We start from the raw sequence: 22,802 nt of genomic DNA, 5'->3' as shown, positions 1-22,802 counted from the left end.
ACACACCATGTAATGATCAGGGGTACCAGGTTCAATAGACATAGAAATCCCGCCACTGGTCTGGCAGGTGAAGACAAGATCGAAGTACAGTCGCTGAAGTGCATTGATGCATGTTGGTTGATTAACAATTTGTTGCAAGTTATGACACAATACGATATCACTTAAGTAGCTAAATCGGGATCACATGCTCTCAATCTATTTCTAGAAACCAGGAAACAATGTCGTAAGGAAATGATGCCATGTGTTCGCACAATTCGTGCCTGAACTGCAGTAGCGAGTCAGGAGAGTGGCAGATGCCAAACAGCAACAATGACATGTCCCAGCATGTAATTTAAAGTGACAGGGTCAATCTCTTCTGCCTGACACAAGAATACAACTGGAATATGTTTTTTGAACAAGATAGCCACTCCACCTCCTCTCATATGTCTGCCACGGCAATAAGCCCACTAAGGAGGAGGGAAAACGCCCACAATGTTGATATCTTGTAACCATGTTTCGGTTATCACAATTATATGAGGGGTGTATCCTAAAATAATCACCTCTAGTCGGTCACTTTTATTAAAGATACTGCACGCATTCATATTAAGGACTCTCAGTTCTTTGCAACATGTTAGGCTAAGTCAGTTTTCATAGAAGTAGTTTGATGACTGCGAATATTTATTCTTGCGTTTTTGGTGTAGCGGCGCAACTATCCCCTCCAAAGCAGGCGAAGAAGAAGATGGGCTCACGTGCAGATAGCACGAGAATAGAAAACGCTAGCGCGCTCGACTTGAGCAGCCACTCTGTCAGCTGCTCTTGACATTCACTGCACCATGGCTGGCCAGCCTAAATAAACAATGACTACGGCGGCTCCCTCTTTGCACTGCCTCTCAGAAATTGGTGACCCAGACAACCAAGCCCAGCCATGCCAGCGTCCGCATACCAACCCTACCAAGGGGGGTGATGTGACCTCAGCAGTTCGGCAGACGTCCCGCAGTTGTAGGATGTCCAGGAATTCTACATCGACATGACGGACATCTGGTTCATCCAGCTCGACAGCCACTTCCTTCTCAACACGGTTCCAGGCTCCGGTAGCCACCCCCTGGCCCCTACTTCTACGACGATTTGCAGGCAGCTGTCCTTGTTCACTATGTCACCCTCGAGCGCTCACTAAGACAACTCTCTTCATTTCAACCGTAGTGTCATTCCGCGTCTTGTCGCCCCACATCGCCTGCGTCCATCCTTGCCAATTGTCAGCAGGCGCCGGCCCCAACATCAGACCTCTAGTCAGTTTGTGAGCCTTCTCCCCAGCTCAAAGGAAGCTGCACCACAACTCTTTCCAAGGAATTCACTGGGCCAAATGCGAGCGCTTTCAGCTACTCTACGGCCAGCCACGCTCCTTCCTTGGACGTTCCCGCAAGATGACCCCTTTCCGTTTGGGGGCACCTCACTTATCCCCGATTCAGAGACCCTCCCACCAGCTCCACTAGGTGCAAATTTCACTCTCACATGCACAACGCCACAAACAAAACCTTCGCAATGCCTGCAGCGACCATTGTAACCCTGATGCTATCACCATTCGAGATTTCATCGTAAGCAGCAGTAGGTGAGCCTTCTGATGTTCTGTGCTCACACCTCCCGCAGATGCATGATCTACCAAAGTTTTGCAGGAGCAGCTCTGCCATCCGGTTTCTTCAGCTCTGGAATCACTTCTACGTCAACAACATGCGTGACCAACACTTGCGCTATCTCCATGCTAGTCCCAAGGTGCCAGGGGGTCTACTTTTGGAGCTCCGACTTCTACAGGCCCAGGCATCTATGAGAACCTGCAGAAGGTCGCGATTTCACACTAACATATCACTGTGGCTGTGCCTCGCTCACAACCTACGCTGCCTGGTACATCTCTCTTGGATTGCGTGAACTCGACAATACTCATGATGTCCTCAAAGCATAGGACAATGCGTCCTGTGTCTAGACTTGGTGTTCCTACAACACTGTCCGCACATTTTAGCAGGACTTTACCATCAGACTTTATTTCAATCACGCTTCGCAATAGGAGGGGGGCCCTGTAGCGGCTTGACTATCACCTCCACAGCAGGCAAAGATGGGCTCACGTGCAGGTGGTGCGAGAATAGAACATGCTAGCGTGCTCGACCTAAGCGGCCGCGGTGTCGGCCGCTCCCAAGATTGCACTGCACCATGGCTGGCCGGCCTAAATAAACCGTGGCTACGGCAGCTACCTTTTCACGACGCCCCCCGACATGGGCATCATCCCAGATAACAGTTCATCGTCTACACGTAGTTTGTCATCTTTCAAACCGACTTTATTTCCACGCTGTTTCTTTTATTTCGCACTATCTCATAGAAGCTTGCGACATGTGATACGTGAGTAATCATTTTGCAATAATACTACAGTTCCTTTTAGCCAGTAGGCATTACTCAGAATTAGTTGTTTTTCATTGAAGTCCTGAAAGTAAATAATTACTGGTCTCTCTTCACCTGGTTTACCGAGACGATGAATTCTGCCAATTGATTTGCATGTAACGTCAAGCTTCCTGAAGAACACATTGTCTATAACTTCAGGTCTTAGTACATAATCTGTCTCCTCTGCTTCCTGAGTGAAAGGCACCCCTCTGTAAGACTAAGTCCACGCAACTTCACTACTATGATGCACTCTTGCTTGGGCCTTCCTAATACTGTCAGCTTCACATAATCTGAAATTAGCTTGCGATTTCACAAACAATGGACAAATGACCTTTCTTGTCATAGTAGTAGCATGCAGAATTCATGTGCTTGCAGCACGACACAGCGTAAGTTTGGTCATCACAGCATTAGCAAGTGACACCCTTGGAGCCTATCCCTATGTTAGGTTTGGGCGTGTGCGTTACTAAATGCCTAGAAGTGTACTTCAGCCAGCCTGACAAAGCTGACTTGCATCTTTTCTGGCAGACTCCATTGCAAGTGCAGCTTTCACAGCTTTGTCGAACGTTAGGTCTGCGTTTTCCCGAAGTATGCACGTTCGTACTACAGCCTTACTAATGCACATGATACGGTTCCACAGTATGTTCTCAAGGTCTGTCCCGAATTTACAATGTTCAGACAAGTTTTTCAGTGATGCAACGAAGTTGTTCAAAGGCTTTCCTTCTGTTCAAACACGATCGTAGAATCTGAAGCACTGCTCTACAGCAGAAGGCTTTGGGCCGTAGTGACTGCTGAGAGCAGCGAGAACTTCTTCACAGGATTTATCTCGTGGGATTGTGAATTTGACAGAGTTGCACAGGACTCCATATGTCCTTTACCCATAGCGGCTGAAGAAGACACCCTTCTTCTTTTCTTTCTCAACATTGTTCACAATGTAGAAGGTCTTCCGGCGCTCCTTGTAGAGCATGGCCAGTCTTCACCACTGCCATCAAAGGGCTTGGTGTTGCCGTACACTGGCATCACAAACTGAGGCTACTAACTTCATTGCAGCTGCGCTGCTGAACAGAAATGTTTCATACCTAGAAGCTGTCGGTACATTGGCATTTTCCCTCATCGCCAAAATGTCACAGGCTATGCGGGCGTAGCCAAGAAGTAGCAGCAACTATGCCGCAGCCACAATAGCAGCATGCAGTCGGCCGCAACAAAAGGCGAGCGCGTGTTGCAGCACACAACAAACGAAACTTTAATCAATACACCAATGTTGCCGACCCAATTAAGCAACACTTAGGCAACGCTAGTAACTGGTTAGTAAGCAGACAAGTCAGTGGTTACAGTTTGGCCCTGTTGAAGGTGTCGCTCACAAGTATTTGTATTCCAGTGACCATTTAAGGAGTTGTCTTTGTACAGTTAGGGAAGGTGCACTTGGACCAGTTCTCATAGCTGGACCAAACTCATAGCTGCAGATTTAGACATGCTGGACTGCAGGCCAAGGTTAGTGCCTTACTCCAAAGAGCGGTCCAGTAGTGTATGCAGGTCAGTCTAATCAGCATAGAAAAGTGCGGGCAGGCTACGATTGCAGGTGGCACCTTTTGCTAAGTGTAGGTCAGGTCTTCTCTCTGACAGACCCAGGTCTAATACGAAGAGGAGTGCGGACAGCCCGGAACATCTTATTCGGGCGTGTTGGACTTTCCTCCTGCTGAAACACAGCTTCATTGCTACTGCATAGTGATACAAGAAGGTTCAGTAAGCTTCTTGGTAAACCTAGCTTCCTTAGCTACAGCAGGTGATGCTCCACACCGCTCCAAGCACCAATTTCCTCATTTCTCTAAGGGACTGTGCTAGCACAAAGAGGCTGTCCTTGAGGCAACTTCCAGGCCAGAAATCATTATGTATTGATGTGACGAAACAGCCTGTGCAGGGCAGGCAGAAATCAACCGGTAGCTATCCAGAAGTGCCTTGTTTCCACCCTTCTTGTAGGTTAGACTTACGCGGGAGCAGGTCCAACTCTGAGGCACTTTTCCTCTGCAGATCACATTCGAAACTTCATGAAGGGGCTGCAAGGAATTTCTTTTAAACCTTTTCAGGAGCAGCGAGGAATTCTACCAAGTCCTGGGAGGGTATTCAGTAAGAGTCCACCTGGTGAGCATGCCCATTTTGTCTGCTGCTGAAGTACTGATTGGCTGGAGTACCTGCCTCCTTCTGACGCGTACCGCAGACCAGCCAATCAGCGCTTCAGCAGCAGACGAAATGGACATGTCTACTGGGTGGACTCTTACAGAATACTTCCCTCCAGCTGTACCCCCAGTTAGCTGTTTCCTTGCTCTATTTAGCTCGGCGTCAGTTATTCTGTCACATGTTTTGGTACTCGTTAGTGAGTAGCCATCAGTGTAGCCATCAGGGGGGCTCGGGTCTTGAATTTGATGGCCATGTCGCTATATGAGTTGCAAACAGTCTTCGTCCCCATAATGAGAGCCAAATTATGGGTCTTGCAGGGATACCTAACACTGGGGCACTGCTGGTTGCTGTGAACACACAAAGTGTTAGAACTTTTTATATGCATCTCACCCTGCTTCTTTGATTTAGTTTAAGAGGCACAGGTTTGCCGATCTCATTTTATTCTGTACCAGAGGGGCCATGAATCTTTTTGCATGCAAATAGTTCTCCAACAGTTAAAAAATCTGAGTTGCAGTAGCCCCACCATAAAGTTCACACCAGTGTAGACAGCAAGCATGCTTGTGCTCGGCTAGTGTAGAGGAGACTTCATTTTCGCATAGGTCCTGCATTGACATTCACATCTAACAAAAAGAAAGTTATGTCACCGTCAGTTTATCTGAGTGACCTGAAGCTTTCAGCCTATCTGGGGTGCGATCAGCGATCATTGAAACACGTCTACAGTTGGTATTCAGTTCCACCTCACGCGATTAGCCTTGGCCACGCGGAGTCATCAGCGACCGGGCACGGCGCTCCAATATCCGATCGCCTACGTTGTAGCACCTCATTTAAAATTAGGCTTTATGCAGATAATTGTGTACTGCATGAAACCATTAATACTATTGATAACCACTGCCATCTTGTCCAATCCCTCATGTCTCCTTGCGCTTGGTGTAAAACATGGCAAATGAATATCAACTGCAGTAAAACAGTCGTGATGTCATTTACCAACTGACAGAGCCCTTTTGTTTTGACTATTCTTTGAATGGCGTTGAACTTTAAAAAGAGTGCCTGAACATAAATATTTAGGCATTATTCGAACAGAAAATTTTTCTTGGTCTCACCAAATTGAATATGTAAGCAGATAAGCACCAAGACTCTAGGCTATTTTTGCCACACTAAAATCCCTTGTGACACTAAACTGCTTTTATATAAAACACTAATTCGCCCCATTCTTGAATAGGCATCCGTGGTTTGGCGCCCCTACAAACAATGAAATAAGCTCACTCAAAAATGTTTGAAGAAAATCCATTTGTTTCATTTACCAAAATTACAGCCATAACTTCTAACAAACACAGGCTCTAAAATCAGTGAACATGGAACCACTGCTTTTGCATTATCCCAACGAAGCTCTGAAATTTTTCTATGCAATAATTAACACCATATTTGGTCTTTGTGGCTGTAACCATATCACATACAAAAGAAAGTTGTACCTACAGCTCCAACACTTTGAACATAAGACCTTTTTTGTGCGTACTAACACATGTACAATTTTTTCCCACGCATAAAAGAGCTTTGGAATTTTCTGCCTGGTAAACTTTCTTTCCTTACCACTAGACGAGATTTTAGTTGCAAACACCTTGTTAATATGTAAATTGCTTCATCTGTATTGTTCTTTTTCTGTACGTATTTGCTTTACAATGACACTTGGTTCAATTATTTCCTTGTATTTACTTTGTTGTCTTTTAATGATATTGTGTAACGTTTCCCACTCCTGCTACAGCCCTAAATTAGGGCTGCAGTATATGTAAATAAATAAGTAAATGAATAAGAATGCTGAGGACAATATGTTTGAGAAAGTTGTCGCGTATGCTCAGCCATTTTATTTTGTTTATTTATTTAAGTACTGCCGGCCTGTAGTTCAGGCCTTAGGCAGGAGTGGGTGTTAAATACAATTTACAGTAGTGTATCGGAACATGCGCAGGACTACGTAACAGAACATGTGTGAAAATCCAATACAAGCATGATTATACAAGAATCTACGGTCACATACACTGCGAAAAATATACATGTTACCGTATTTACATGATTGTAATTCGACCTATCTTTTTTAAATTTGAAAGTCTGAAGTGGGGGTCGACTTGCAATCAAAACCAAAACATGGCACCGCCACAAAAGCGAGACCAACGAGATATCAAGGGAGCTACAACATAGTTACAATGTTATGTTTGCTCTATGACCCCTCCCATAGCTCTTGTTAGATACGGGACCTTTTCCTGAGCCTACTTCGAGTTCACCAGACCACATCGAATCGCGTCACAACTAATTAAGGAGCGCAGAAGCACATCTACCCCGTTCCCGAGGCACGGCACGTGCAAACGAGTTGGCGTCCCCCACTTCATGCGCCGCAGGTGGAGCTATTCACTGCTCGACTATTCCCGAAAGCGTAGTGAGAGCCTGGCAGTGTTCCAGGTAATGTGGGTCCCGAGGCAAGACGGCTGTAATGCACTGTGAAGGCCTGGCAGCTATCCCCCCATCCACCTTTGTGACGGCGCTTGCAAGCCGGGAAGGCAAGACCGCAGAGAGAAGTAAGCACTCCGACAATTGGGGCCCAAGGAGCGACCCTCGGCGCCGGGTGTGACAGAATCGCACGGGTGCCTACCATTGGCTGAAAATGACGACACCTGAGTGGGCTTGCCGATTGGCCGAAAATGGTGTCACCTGAGCAGGCTCACCGACTGGCCGAACGTGACGTGACTTCGAGACACTGAAGGGCTTAAAAGCCAGAGACCGGGAGCAGCAAGAGAGCATTCCTAGAGCATTCCTTCGTTCATCTCTTTCGAGCTTCTTGCCACGGGCCGCAGCGTCCGAGTTGCTGCCGGCCCGTAATGACTTTATGACTGTTAAGTTATTTGTACTCTCACTGTGAATAATGTAAATAAACCTCCAGTTTTCATCCCGACGTCCTCCTCAACCTCGGACAACTCCCGCACCCAACGGCAAGGTCCAAATATCTGGGGGACAGCAATTGGGATTGTCCTCCAGATCCAACACTCTTCGCTATCCCATGTGTTTGTTCACTTTTCGGAAGGGCTTTTCAACATTTTTGAGAGTTTTACAGTGCACACAACATTTAAGGGGGGGGGGGGTTCTTAAAATGTATAATAATTGCTGCAGATTCTTACTTTTGTTCTGCACTCCAGTTGTCCTGGCACTTTTTCACTATTAAATGTAATATTACAGCGTATTTCTAGTTTTTCTGTGTATGTATCCACGACCTGTCTCCTATAATTACCACTCATATATTTTAATATGTTTGTAAATTGATGCATTGTGTTCCTGCTTTAAAAACTGTTTTTGTAACCCCCCTGCCCCCTTAATCAATGCTGCATCAGCAGGGCCTGTGAAATACTGTAAATATATAAATCCTGTAAAGAGAACTACTTGTGGCCAGGGCTTGACCACAGAGTTGAAAACATGGCATGCCATCGTAAAGTCTGTAGTCTGCTGATGAAAGCACAAATGTTTCAGCAAATTTGCTCCAGCGTATTCAGCTTCCTGATACACCATGGACAAAGCAGGGTATCAGCATAGTTGAACTTTTGGATTGTGCACTAGGAGGCTGCAGGCTGTGGTAGGCCATTCGTTGAAATGGCTTGAAGTGACATTCAGTGGTCCAACCCAAAAGAGTTGGACCATAGTCAGCAGTTTGAGTTCAAGATGCTCCTAGATGTGTCAAGCCTGTTTTCTGTGCACCAGCCGCAGGCCTATGGCCTGATATTTAACTGCATGCTGAAACACACACCCAGCTGGCACTACTGCAACAGCATTCTATGAAACATGATATGTGTTAACATTTACAGAGTCATAGCACAACCAGGTTACTGCCTTATTGCTTCATTGAAAAACAGCATTTGATGTCATTATTCTGCCGACAGGAGACTTCCATGTAGATGAGGTGAAGGAAATGCAATGGCTCAGGCATTATGGCCTGTCTCTGAAGGATCCTAAAATGAGCAGGGCTCAGTGGATGAACAAACATGGCACGCCTCACAGCACTCTGCCTAACAATGTCAGGCCACTTGCTATCTCAAACTGTTTTAGTGCCCCAATAATAGTTGACTACACCAATAGAAGCAAGCATGCTTACTCCTGAGTTGGCACGGGGTCCTCCAGGAAGTAGGGGTCTTGCATGGCCTGCTCCGAGGTGATCCGCTTGGTTGGGTCCATCAGCAGCAGCTTCTGCAGCTGCAAAGCACAGCTTTAATCCTTAGCTTTACTCGCCACTAAGCCCTCCTCAACCTGCTTCATGAGATAATGGGCACGAGGTCACACCCACCGGCACTTAAACGATGTGAGAAGTTGGATCACATGCATCTGCATGGCATAGTGACATACCACTTAAGTTTTCGGGCTTTAGTTGGTGTAAAGGCATGTTGTCGTGGATGTTCACCATTTATTGATGTTCTTTTAATACTTTTTCGTAAAAGTAAATAAAGTTCGTACAATAGGCACACAAGTCGGCATTCGTGTTGCCCACTTCTCTACTCTTGTGTCCTGTCTGCGCGCCTCACCTCTTTTTTGCATAATGACACAAGTCTGTATCGTACCATTTGATTCAATCAAATCACTCTCTTTGGTCATTAACATACAAAGAAATGTGGCTGCATCATCTGCCTATTTTTATGATGCAAGCATCTTTGTCACTTAAAATAAAGGTATCACCTTACGTGTAGTTCGGATTCTCCCACCAGGCGACAACCCTCAGTCTTGTTTGGAAAAAGGGGGAAAAATGTGCTCTTCACCATCGCAGCATGCCCCGGTCTGTCCTTATCGCGACGCTGTGACAAGTGATCTGCTATAGTTGAGGAAAATGCCCCCTGCCCCCTTCTTTCCAGGACGAGTTGTTCCTGGCACCATTGTTGTTTTGTTGCTGCGTGTGGTGGTTTTCACCCTGCCTTCAATAATGGCTCCATTGAACTTTTCTCTATGTAAAGTGGCTGGCGGTGCCTATAGGTGGAGTTCATCACTGCCACTTTTGACGTGGCTGTCATGTGAGTGCGGGCCACTGCTTCGAAAGTTGTCTCGGTAGATGGCATGCAGGCTGCAGTGCTCACTACCTACACAACACCTGTAACAATAAAGACAGATTGAGACTGAAATGGACATAGCCTTGAGTGACATTGATCGTCAACTAGTTCCGTTTCTTTTTTCTTCCTACTGGCTACTTTCTTCTTCCCTTTTTTTTTAGCATTCTGCAAGGTACGGGCCTGCTAATTGAAGGTTCTAGGCTTGAAATGGTAAATATAGCTTTGTGCCTATAGACAGCTAGATATATAAATAAAGGAAAGGGAAGGAAACTTATAGTGACTGCAGTAAGTGTGTAGCGCAGTCTGCTGACACTTGAACAACAGTGGAAGGAGGCGTAAAGGTTAGTAGAGAAAAAAATATATATATATTTACAACACAGCGACTAAGTAAAAAAAAAAGGACAGTTCTTGTGGAGTAGATTCCTTGAAAAAGTTTGTCATCAGTACTGTTAAGTTACGTGGAACAGCGGGGCAGCGAAGCCCGGCTGCTCGAAGAAGACGCAGAGCTTTCGTAAGTTACTCCAGACCACGTGCATCATGCAACCAAAAACAGATGTGGTTTATGTAAGGGGCAGCGCGTTGGGTGAGCTTGCCACCATGGAAGAGGGGAGACTGCCACGAACCCCACCCGCATTGAGGAGCTACGCGGCTGTGGCCTCCACCACCGACGACGAGCGCGGAGGGGGAGTAGGGCGTTACCGCCTGCCGCGAGCACCGTTGTGCGAGGTGGCGAGGTAGCCTCGAGTCGCGCCCAGTTCAGCGAGGTACCGCTAACCGAAATGAGGGGAGGGTAGCAGGTGCCCCAGCATGCCCAAATCCCGCCTGCAGATGCTCCTGGTGAGACAAGTGCACCAGACGCGGGGGGCGTTGCTTAGCGAAACCACGCGACTAATTGAGTCCCTTTCGAGTGCCCTCCGGACTTCCTTGAAGTCGCCAAGGCACCCGCGGCCGGTGGTTAAGCTGGCAGTGCCCACATATCGTGGTTACGCGGATGCGGTTAGTGCCACGGACTTCCTCGACGGTTTGGCGCACTATCAGGCAGCTGTAGGGCTTGAAATGCTGGCTCGTGTTGTGCCCGTTGCCCTTACAGAGCGAGCAGCACAGTGGTACAGGCTTTCCGGCAACCGCGCAACGACGCTCGAAGATTTCAAGGCGGCTCTCCGCCAGAAATTTTTGCCGGTTGACTACCATCGTAGAATGCAGCGTGAGCTCGAGTTGCGGACACAGGCCCCGGACGAATCACTCCTCGAGTACGTGCGAGCGATGGAGGAGCTGTTTCGGATGGCGGAGCCGACGGCCTCCAGCGACGAGAGAGTCGAGAGGGTGAAAAGGCAGGCTCACCCAACTTTTGCGGCCTACCTGCGCGGAAGTCAGTTCCGTGATCTGGAGGACATGGCCGCCGAGGCCAAACGTATACAAGGCGACCTGCTAGCCATGCGTGCCTACCGCCCTCCACCGCCGGCAAGCGAGGCACTAGAGCCGCGCTGTGCGTGGACGGGAACTCTTTTTCATTCACGCCAACAGCAAGTGCCCGCGCAGTCCACCTTTGCGGTGGGCTTTGAAAACCGGCAAGCTTGGGGAATCAGCGAACGCGCCTTGGACCCTCATGCGTACGTGCGGTGCGTGGCCAGTGCGGGGCAAAGGCTCAATCCGCCCCCTCAAATACGCAAAGCATTCCGCAGCAGTGCGCGCCCAGTGGAGGACGCATGTCCCGAACGGCCTGAGGCGCAGGAGGACGACCAGGGCAGAGTGCTTTCAACCACAGGAATGCGCGCGGCGGAGTCCGCTGTTTCGAGTGCAGTGAGCTGGGCCACATTGCTCGTTACTGCCCCAGACGCCCCCTCCGGCAGGGAAACAGGGATGGGGGTCAGGCGTGAACGCACGTCCGACCGAAGTGATTGTCGCTCCCTCCGTGTGTCGTGCGGGCTTACCCACGGATGCATTCGCGCCGTTCGTCCCTGTCACTATTGCCGGTCGCGAATTTGCCGCGCTCCTCGACACAGGGGCCAGTGCCTCTTTGTTTGGCGACAACGTTTTGACCCTCTTGCAGCAGCGCTTTGTTCGCTTGCGCGAATGCCGAGCAACTTTTAACCAAGCCAGCGGCTCCGTTCCTGCAGGCGGGGCAGTGAGGCTGTCTGTTCGTTGGGATGGTCGAACAAGGCGCCATCGCTTCATTCATTTGCCTGGCTTGAGTGTTCCCATGATTCTGGGTCGTGACTTTTTTCGTAAGACTCATATAGTGGTAGACATTGCGAACGGAGGCTATAGGGTGGGACCGTTGTCCCCTTTGAGGCTTTTCGCTGACCCTCCGGCTCCTGCATGTGTCGGCGTGGAGCAAGTGGCGGGCCTGCACGGCGTGCTAGATAAGGGCGTTGAGCCCTTTCTGGCGCAGTATTCTGCGTGCACTACCGCTCAGATAGACGTGCCTATGCGAGGTGGCGCGTTCCACCCTTTGATCGCCCGTGCGGTAGGGCTGGAGCTCAAACAGAAATCTGACATGTCCAAAGTTCTGTTCAGCTATGACGAGCTGTTCACAGAAGACCCAGGTTGCACTGACCTTGTACGCCACAGGATCGAGACTGGGGATATGCGTCCTTTGAAGTGCAACCCAAGGCCGGTTAGCCTGTCCAAGAGACAGGCTATCAATGGTGTGCTTAACGAGATGCTGGCAACCGGTGTCATCAAGCGTTCCGATAGCCCCTGGGCATCTCCTGTCGTCTTGGTTCCAAAAAAAGATGGTAGTTTCCGCCTTTGTGTTGATTACCGTCGACTGAACGCACTTACCCGTAAAGATGCCTATCCGTTGCCAACCATCGAGTCAATTGTGGGCAGCCTAGGTTCAGCGAAGTATTTCACGACTCTGGACGCTGCTAAGGGATACTTACAAGTAGAGATGGAACCTGAGGACAAAGCAAAGACCGCCTTCACGCGCCATCGTGGGCTTTTTCAATTTGAGCGAGTGCCGTTTGGTCTGTGCAACGCCCCAGCCACATTTCAGAGGCTAATGGATTGGGTTCTGGGCAATGCCAAATGGTCCCATGCCATGTGCTACCTCGACGACATCGTGATCTATTCCGAAACGTTTGAGGAGCACATATGTCACGTTGGGGACATACTTGGGAAGCTCAAGTCAGCGGGCATGATGCTAAATCCGGCAAAGGCACAAGTGGCGCAAACTCGAGTCCACTTGCTGGGGTTCACCCTAGGAGGAGGCTCCATTGAGCCGAATTCGGAGAAGCTCCGGGCTCTCCTGGATTTTCCCACCCCCAAAAATGTACGCGGCCTGCGCCGCTTCCTGGGAATGGCCAATTTATACCAGTCATTTATTCCATCTTGTGCGAAACTCCAGGCACCGAGGACAAAGTTGTTGGGGAAGTCTGTGGAGTGGCGTTGGGAACCGAAGCAGGAGCAGGCATTCCGCGGCTTGTCCCGAGCCATCGCCGAGACAGCTCGCCTCAGATTGCCTGACCTGACCAAGAACTTCGTCGTTCAGACTGACGCGAGCGATTTGAGATTGGGGGCGGTCCTCCTTCAGGAATTCGATGGTGTCCTGCACCCTCTGGCTTTTGCTAGTCGGGCGCTGCTCCTTGCGGAGAAGAACTACTCCGTGACGGAAAAAGAGTGCTTAGCGATTGTGTTTGCACTGAGGAGATTCGACGTCTATTTAGACGGCACGAAATTCGTCGTGCAGACGGATCACAGCGCGCTCAGCTGGCTCATGAGGCTTCGCGAACCTGCGGGTCGGCTGGCACGTTGGGCACTTCTAATACAGCACTACGACATTTCGGTGCAGTACCGAAAGGGGAGCACGAACGTCGTCGCAGACGCGCTTTCGCATGCGCCGCATCCCCACCCGTCTGATGCCGGAGGCGAGTGGCGAAAGACTGAAGCCGCCGACACGCCTGCCTGTGCGAGCAGTGAAGTGGCCGAGGAAGAGAGGGAGACCGTCTTCGGGTCCCCACCTATAGAGGAGACTGCGGTAAAAGAGGTTTTCAGCATTGTACAGCCGGGCGGTGACGAGAGTTCTCCATCAGTGGGGGAAATAGTAGTAAACGAGCCAAAGGGGAGCGTTGTGAATAGATCGCCCGGCACTGGTGGTAACTTTAACGTTCATGACTGTGCCTTTAATGAACATGATGTCACCGCGCATGATGTTCTCGCACGTGTGCAGAAGGAGTTAACCGCAGAAAGACAGCCGCATACCAAGACACCGGAGAACGAGGCCTTTGCAGCATCTCCAAAAGGAAGTAATGGAACCGGCTCTCACTCTGGAGGGACCGCGATTATTTTCAGCCGAGAAGAACTCCTAAAGGCCCAGCAGGAGGATTCATTTTGCAAGGAAATTGCCGGTAGAGTAGCGGAAACGAAGCGCCGTAACGCTGCTGGTGTTGCAACGAGCGCCGAAGTACCCGGGCCAGCTTTTATTGCTGGTACTTCCGAAGATTCCTACCCGCTGGACCACAATGGGCTCATGCTTAGATATATCGCTACCGAGGACGAATCTATTGACCCGTTTAAGGTGGTGATACCGAAAAGCCTGAGGCGCGCACTTTTGCACTACGCTCATGATGCACCACTGGCTGGACACCTCAGTGGCTCTAAGGTCTTTGCAAGACTCAGCCACACTGTCACCTGGCCCGGTATGAAGCGCGACGTTTTCCGTTATTGCCGGACTTGCCACGTCTGTCAGACGGTGAAATCTCGCGGTGGCCGTCCGCCGGGTTTAATGAAGCCAATTGACAGTCAGCGGCCTTGGCAGTTTGCTGCCTGCGATTTAATTGGGCCTTTTCCAAAGAGTAAGCAGGGCTTCCAGCACCTTTTGGTAGTGGTCGATCACATTACAAAGTGGGTGGAGCTATTTCCGCTCCGCAAGGCGACGGCTTGGGCAGTGTTGGTTAAGCTAGTGGAAGTTTTCACACGCTTTGGATTTCCAGAGCGTTTGATTACTGACAATGCGTCTTACTTCACTTCTCGGGTGTTTCGTGAGACGTGCACATCCCTTCAGATCGAGCATCGCCTCACATCGCCCTACCACCCCCAGTCCAACCTCACGGAACGCTTTAATCGTACTGTGAAGTTAATGCTCACGGCCTTTGCCAGGAGCCAGAAGGATTGGGCAGACCACGTGAACGAATTTTCATTCGCCATCCGGACGGCGGAAACCCGCTCAACAAGTTTCTCCCCCGCTTTCCTCACTTTTGGCCGTGAACTGGCGAATCCGCTAACCATTATTACGCAGTGCCAAGCAGGGGTTGAGAATTCGCCAGGGGACCTTTCCTCGTACGCAGCGCAGCTTCGCTCCCGGCTTGCCCGCACTTTCTCTAGAGCAAGGGACAGCTTGGGAGCCGCCCGAGCCCAGCAGAAGGCTCCGTATGACAAGAGTCATCGCGACGTCTGCTTTCAGGTCGGTGACTTGGTGCTTAAACACAACCACGCTCTTAGTGACGCCAGCAAAGGGTTTTCCACAGCGTTGGCTCCTAAATGGCTGGGGCCTTACCGAGTGGAGAAACGACTTTCACCACTTGTGTATGAGCTGACGGATCCTCAGACGGGGAGAACCAGGGGCCGCGTTCACATTGCCGACTTGAAAGCCTACCATTGCAGGCCAGTCGAGCCGGCGCCGGAGCCCAGCGATCTCGGGTGTTCCGGGAAACAGAGCACGTCCGGTGTTTCCGACCGCTTTAGGCCGTCGCATTGATACCCCCTCAGGCGACGACCACCATTGTGAATTCGCCCTCGCGTTTCCAGACCTTTCTGGTAAAAGAAACACGTTACTCTTGCTTTTTGCCTCTGCGAGCGAGTGTTTCTTTTCTCTCGGGATTTCCCGCATAGAGGCCAGCGCGCCGCGGTTCCAGCCTGCCCAAACTAGATGTCAAAAAGACGCATGTGCTTTCGTTTGCCCGTTTGTTCAGTGCTTGTATTTCTTCTTGTTTGAATAATTGGTTTAGTTTCCTTCGTGTGCATAGCCTTGTTTTCAAAGTGCCCCGCTTCTTACCCCACATCGTCATTGTACGTAGCTGTAGAGGGGCGCTTGGTGCCCTCATTCTTTTGCTGTCTCGTCTTTGAGACTCGCCGCGTAAGTGTTCGGAAAGCGGGGGCGTGCGACCACGGGAGCGTCACATGAGGGGGAGGTTTGAGACATTGGACGCCTCAGACATAGGTGTTGCCTGCGCCTGAATCCGTTGCAAGCCTTAAGGGCACGTGTCGCAGGTGCCTCGTGTGTGCGTGTGCAAAAGGGGACGAAAACCACGTCCAGCTGGCCTCGTGTCAATATTAACAGAAATCATCCACATTTCATATGCAGCCACTGCCTAAGCAACTTACTTGTCAGATTCATGAAGAATTCTACAAGCGAACAAATGAAGGAAGGAATGCAACCCAATGAATACTGTTTGCGTGTCACTGTATTCTCTGCAGATAAAAAGTAAAAAAAGGGCATTACAATTGAACTGATAAGTGTCCCTCAATGGCATGATGAATATGTGTATGCATGCACATGAAGAATGTTTATTATATGGGTTATATCTGTCAATTGCAGATGTCCACTTATTTGGTTCTTTACCCAACTATACTGCAGTCATAGAACTCTATCATAGGACAGCAGCTATAAATTTAAAGGTTGCAGATGTACTGAGAAGATAAGTTTTCCAGAAATGAAATTCAAGTAGTGGTGTGTGAAATTTTAATAGCGTATATATTGTCACAGTCGGTAATGTGTGAAGAAGAGGACTATGATGGTGGCCTGAGAGACGACGAGGAAGAGGGTAGCTTTTTATCGCTGCTCTACGCTTGTTGGCCCAGCCATTAAAAGCCATCTGTAAATAGACGCACGCTTCTTCCTTCCCATAACATCATTGGTGGACGTGCGGGGTAATCCCTTGCGCAAGACGGAGCTCCGCAGCGGACATAACCTGGCCACAATGTCATCCGAAGGAGAGAGTTCAACCACGGCCATGTCGTCGCCACCGACTGTCATCCTGGCCCAGTCTCGCGACCCTGGCATGTTTTCCGGGATCGACAATGTTGACGTCGATGACTGCTTGCAGAATTGCGAACAGGTCAGCGCACACAACAAGTGGGACAACATGCTTATGCTGGCCAATATAATATTCTACCTCAAGAAAACGGCACCGGTCTGGTTCGAAACACACGAAGAAGAGATTACGAGTTGGGACCAGTGCAAGCAGAAGCTTAGAGATTTGTTCGGCAAGCCCGTCGGCCGCCAACGTGCTGCGAAGAAGGACCTTGGCAACCGTGTACAGACGTCCACTGAATCTTATGTTGCGTATATCCAGGACGTCCTCGCCTTTTGCCCCAAAGTGGATAACAATATGGCAGAGGCAGACAAGGTCAGCCACGTTTTAAAACGCATCGCGGACGACGCGTTTAACCTGCTTGTTCACAAGAACGTAACAACGGTCAATGAGATCATTAACGAATGTCGCCACTTTGAAGACACGAAGAGTCGCCGCATAGTTCAACAGTTTACGCGGTTACCCAATACCGCAGCTTCATCGACGTGCGAAGACATTTGTCCACCGCGTGAGCCCACCTCCTGCGAGAACGTCGTGCGTATTGTTCGGCGAGAAATCGAAGCAGCGTCTCCTGACACGCCAATGACGCAGAGCTTTGACGATTCCAGGCCGCTTGTGTCTCTCATTCAGTCGGTAATTCGCCAAGAACTGGCCAATGGGTCTTCCGTCCATCTGCTCCGCTAGCCGTCCTGACTTTGCTTCGTCTGCTGCCTCTGCCCCTGTTCACCGGAGCCAATACGGTCCACATCCGGGCTATCGCAACCCGGCCGAATGGCGCACACATGACGATAGACCCATCTGCTTTTACTGTGGACATGTGGGACACATCTCTCGCCACTGTCGAAGTTCCTGGCCAGCCCACTCTCGACCAAGCTTTCCCGCCTACCGCCGCTCCCCGCTGAATCCTCGCCCTCCATCACTCTCCACCGAGGTTGAAGACGCTCCTGACGACGCTCGAGCCACCGTGACCAGCCGCTCGCCATCACCCCATAGTCGCCGCTCCCGTTCGCCCCAGCATCCTCGCTCTCCATCCCCAGCTTACCGTCGCCGCTCTCCGACGGGAAACTAACTGGGGCAGCTCCTGGAGGTGATGCTGCTCTAGAACCTCGGCCTGAAATTCCTCTGTTGACCCTGCCTACTAATCAGAACCTTCTGGACTTGGACGTGGATGGTTTGCCCATTACAGCACTCATCGACACTGGAGCCCAAATTTCCATCATGAGTGCGGAGCTTCGAACGCGCTTGAAGAAAGTACTGACTCCTGCTCCGACTCGACTGCTCCAAGTCGCCGACGGTGGAACTCCGGTTGTGCTTGGAATGTGTACTGCTCGTGTCAGTGTCGCCGGTCACCACACGTCCGTGTTGTTTAGTGTGCTCGAACGTTGCCCTCACAATGTGATCCTCGGAATCGACTTTCTGGCCGCCCATTCTGCTCTGATTGACTGTTCCGCTGGCGTTGTACAACTTGACCTACCCCTACCTGTTCCCATTGACCTTCCTGCTCAAGCTCCAACTCAGCTTTGTTCCGCGGATTTTATACGCCTGCCATCTCTTGCAGCAACCTGCATCCCTGTCTTAGCCTGCCCACCTGTACCTGACGGAGACTACGTCCTTACTCCCGCGACTTCAGTCCTGCTTTCTCACAATGTCTCCTTTCCGCACACCATCGTTTCTGTTGCGGACAATCAGACATATCTTCCCATCCTAAATTTCGGACAGTGCCCACAAGTAGTTCCTCGAGGCATGTCTCTTGCCACATTGTCACCGACGCACGAGTGCCACATTTCCGCTCTATCTGTTGCGCCGTCTTCGACCAATGCTCATTCTGCGCCTTCTACATCAGCCCCGACCGACGACTTTACAAAGATGATTGCACCGGACCTCTCAACCCAACAAGCCGCAGAGCTCCATTGCCTCCTCAACTCCTACTCCGACATTTTCGACCTGAACGATCGCCCTTTGTGTCAAACTACGGTCGTGAAGCATCGTATAAATACCGGCGATGCAGCACCTGTTCGCCGACGCCCATACCGGGTGTTGCCTTCTGAGCGACACGTTATCCAGAGCGAGGTTGACAAGATGCTTGCCAAAGGGATTATTGAACACTCTTCCAGCCCGTGGGCGTCCCCTGTTGTTCTCGTCAAAAAGAAGGATAACAGCTGGCAATTCTGCGTTGACTATCGTCATCTAAACACGATCACCAAGAAAGATGTATATCCACTTCCCCGCATTGACGATGCTCTGGATTGTCTCCACGGTGCCACTTATTTTTCACCTATAGACCTTCGCTCTGGATATTGGCAAATTGCCGTGGATGAGATGGACCGTGAAAAGACCGCATTCGTCACACCAGACGGCCTATATCAGTTCCGGGTAATGCCTTTTGGCTTGTGCAATGGCCCGGCGACCTTTGAACGGATGATGGACATGCTCTTGCGTGGTTTGAAATGGTCCATCTGTTTGTGCTACTTGGATGATGTCATCGTATTCTCTTCAACTTTTGCGACTCATCTTGAAAGACTTTCATCTGTTCTTTCTGTTTTTCGCACCGCTGGCTTGCAGCTCAACTCATCCAAGTGCCACTTCAGTCACCGCCAAATAACCATGCTCGGACACCTCGTCGATTCGTCAGGCATTCGCCCCGACCCCGCAAAAGTTCATGCTGTGCAGAATTTCCCTGTACCAACTTGTGCCAAAGATGTTCACAGCTTTATTGGCCTTTGCTCATACTTCCGCAAGTTTGTGGAAAATTTCGCCCATGTTGCCCGTCCCCTGACTGACCTCCTGAAGAAAGACGTTCCTTTCTGTTGGGGCTCTGAACAAGTGTCTGCTTTCTCGCAGCTCATCACGCTGCTCACCACACCTCCTGTTCTCGCCCATTTTGACGCCTCCGCTCCGACAGAAATCCGCACTGACGCTATAGTGGCTACGGCATCGGCGCAATTTTAGCTCAACGCCAATGTGGGCACGACCGCGTCATCGCCTACGCCAGCCGCCTCCTCTCTCCCGCAGAGCGCTATTACTCGATTACAGAGCTCGAGTGTGTCGCCTTCATTTTCATTTTAGCGGTGGGCAAGTTGAGACCCTATATATATGGTCGGCCATTTACAGTTACAACCGACCACCACGCCCTTTGTTGGCTTTCCTCCCTCAAGGATCCCACCGGACGCCTCGGTCGCTGGGCCCTACGGCTGCAGGAATACACATACGCTGTGGTCTACAAGTCGGGTCGTCTACATCAGGACGCCGACTGCCTGTCTCGTCATCTCGTCGATGTACCGGACGGCTTAGTGGATGTCACACTGATCTGCGTTCTTTCGCTCTCTGCCTTGCAAGACATTGGCGCTGAACAACGACGCGATGAGTCGTTACGCCCCATTATCAAACGCCTGCTCTCTGATCCGTCTGACCCATCCCTTCACATGTTCGTACTACAAAATGGCATCCTGTATCGCCGCAACATGCACCCAGACAAGCCCGAGCTCCTAACCGTCATTCCGTCTCATCTGCGACAGATTGTACTGCAGCAACTGCACGACGTTCCCACCACTGGACACCTTGGCGTTACACGGACCTATGACCGAATTCGGCGACGGTTTTTCTGGCCCCATCTCAACCGCACCGTTCGGCGCTATGTTGCCGCATGTGAGTCGTGTCAACGCCGGAAAGAACCAGCTGTGCCTCCTGCCGGACAGCTGCAGCCTTTGGATATACCGGCCGACCCTTTCTTTCGCGTTGATCTCCTCGGACCATTCCCTATATCGAATGACGGAAATAGGTGGATTGCTGTCGCTACGGGCTATACAACTCGCTATGCCATTACTAGAGCCCTACCGACCAGCTGCGCTACAGACATCGCTGATTTCTTGCTTCACGACGTTATCTTGCACCACGGTGCACCTCGTCAACTTCTCACCGATCGCGGCAGATACTTTCTTTCCAAAGTCATAGACGACCTACTTCGATTATCTGCTACTAAACACAAACTTACTACCGCTTACCAGCCTCAAACTAACGGTCTTACCGAACGCCTGAACCGCACATTAACTGACATGCTAGCAATGTATGTTTCCTCCGATCATCGCGAATGGGACATTGCTCTACCATTTCTCACGTTCGCCTACAATTCCTCGCGCCACGACACAGCTGGCTATTCCCCCTTCTATCTCCTCTTCGGCCGTGAGCCAACTTTGCCTTTCGAGACACTCCTCTCGACCACGCTCGACTCGCCGACAGAGTACACTCGGGATGTCATAACCACAACGACCCAAGCACGCCAGATTGCCCGCATTTGTCTTTCTGCTTCACAGACATGCCAGAAGTGCCGTTACGACCAGCGCCATCACGACGTGCTTTACGAACCAGGTGCTCTTGTGCTAGTCTGGTATCCAACTCGGCGTGTTGGTCTTTCGGAGAAATTCCTCTCGCGATACTATGGCCCTTACCGCATCCTTCGCCAGGTGACCCCTGTCACATTAGAAGTGTCTCCGCTGGATGCCACGGTGCCTTCACCTCTCTCTGACATCATCCACGTCAGCCGCCTCAAACCTTACCTTTCTCGGACAGATGAGCCGCACCAATAAGGTGCTTTTTTTCGACGGGGGTGATGTCACAGTCGGTAATGTGTGAAGAAGAGGACTATGATGGTGGCCTGAGAGATGACGAGGAACAGGGCAGCTTTTTATTGCTCCACTACGCTTGTTGGCCCAGCCATTAAAGCCATCTGTAAATAGGCGCACGCTTCTTCCTTCCCGTAATAATATTAATGTCCTATTAGAGTCGTTTGTTGAATCATATTTGTCTTTGGTAGTATTCGATTCAGAGTCAAAAGTTACTATTTGTGCACCCCTACAACATAGACAGCATAGTGCAGGTGGTTGGGCTGTTTTATTGGGATAGAAATCAGACACACTTCTGGCGTATGTGCTTTGCTGCATCGGCACACCCGCTAGTAGAGCCCGCTCAGCCCAGGTGCACGGTATCGGGAGATCACGTCAATCGAGTTTCAGAGTTGCGGTACAGTGAAATGGTAAAAGAAGTGGTAATACAGAATGTTCACTTTAAGAAATGTACATGTGCTCACCACTGTCAGCACAGATCGCTCAACCGTTACGGTTACAATGGCCATCGCACTCGTGCATAGCCTTGCGCAGAGCCGTCAGACGTTTTCGTTGCTTTCGTGAAGGAAAGTTTCTCTACTTCCCCATGACATAGGCATCCAATGCCAAGTCTTCACACTGGCCTTTGGAATAAGATCACAGGCTCTACACAAGCAGGAACTGCATAAACAGATTATTTGCTAAAATACTTCTTTCTAGCAGTCATCAGTTTATATAGCATAAATTGTGCACACGTCTACCTTTATCGCGCTGCCGTGCTTTTTCTTTTTTTTTCAGTTTTTCTGCTGAATTCTGAGAATTTCGAGCACGTGTGAACTGTTGCGCATACAATGCATCACAAGAAATGGCGTTAAAACTCTACTCGATCGACTGCCATGCATTGCAACAAGCAGACAGCAATCACTGCACTAATTTGGTACGATGATTACTCGAAAAAGAAAGTGGGTAATGTGGGTGTTCGAGCATTATGCAAGTGCAATGATTAGGTGGGTAAATATGATATATCTTTGTGCGAGAAGACCACCTACTGGAAATCTTGTGTTTCAAAACTTCACTGGGCGTCAGAATACATGACGTTCGGTTTGTTGCACACGCCTTGGTATGCTACAGGTCACACAGCCAACCGCGCTTTTCACTGCAGTCTGGGAAATAAAGGCTCACTCATTGTTTGCTGCTCATCCTATCATTCAATCGGTGGCGCGTAGAATAGGGCAAGCGCAGTACTCTGCCAAACACGCCGCGCCTCATCGTGTGGGGAAAGCAAGTTTGCAGATATCATCGTACGAGCCTCGCAAATAGAAGAAAGCAAGGGCAAGTTCTGCGTGCACTTCAAAAACACTTCCACAGTCTCCTGTGAACAAAAGTGAACAAGGAATCTTATTTTATCGGCAATTTTTCTGGGCACAACAGCACAATGGCAAACCTAACCTGCTGTCTAGCTGGCATGCAGTCATGATGTATCATGCGTAGCACTTTCTTTCTCTCTTTCATTTGCTTTTTTTTCTTCT

General features: G+C 50.0%; 1 protein-coding gene across 4 annotated transcripts in view; it reads right to left on the bottom strand.

Moving 5' to 3' along the window:
- The window catches only part of LOC126523402 (cyclin-dependent kinase 8-like), a 275,486-nt gene that overhangs the window by 103,462 nt on the left and 149,222 nt on the right, over nt 1–22,802 (bottom strand). For all 4 annotated transcript variants that reach the window (XM_050172023.3, XM_050172024.3, XM_050172025.3 and 1 more), the window contains exon 11: nt 8,702–8,799. In XM_050172023.3, the coding sequence (XP_050027980.1) occupies nt 8,702–8,799 (98 nt within the window). The remainder of the gene's footprint in view (nt 1–8,701; nt 8,800–22,802) is intronic.

Source organism: Dermacentor andersoni, chromosome 6, assembly GCF_023375885.2.
Source record: "Dermacentor andersoni chromosome 6, qqDerAnde1_hic_scaffold, whole genome shotgun sequence".
NCBI classification, from domain to species: domain Eukaryota; kingdom Metazoa; phylum Arthropoda; class Arachnida; order Ixodida; family Ixodidae; genus Dermacentor; species Dermacentor andersoni.
Note: the sequence above shows the minus strand (reverse complement) of the source record. Positions and strands in the feature narration are given on the sequence as shown.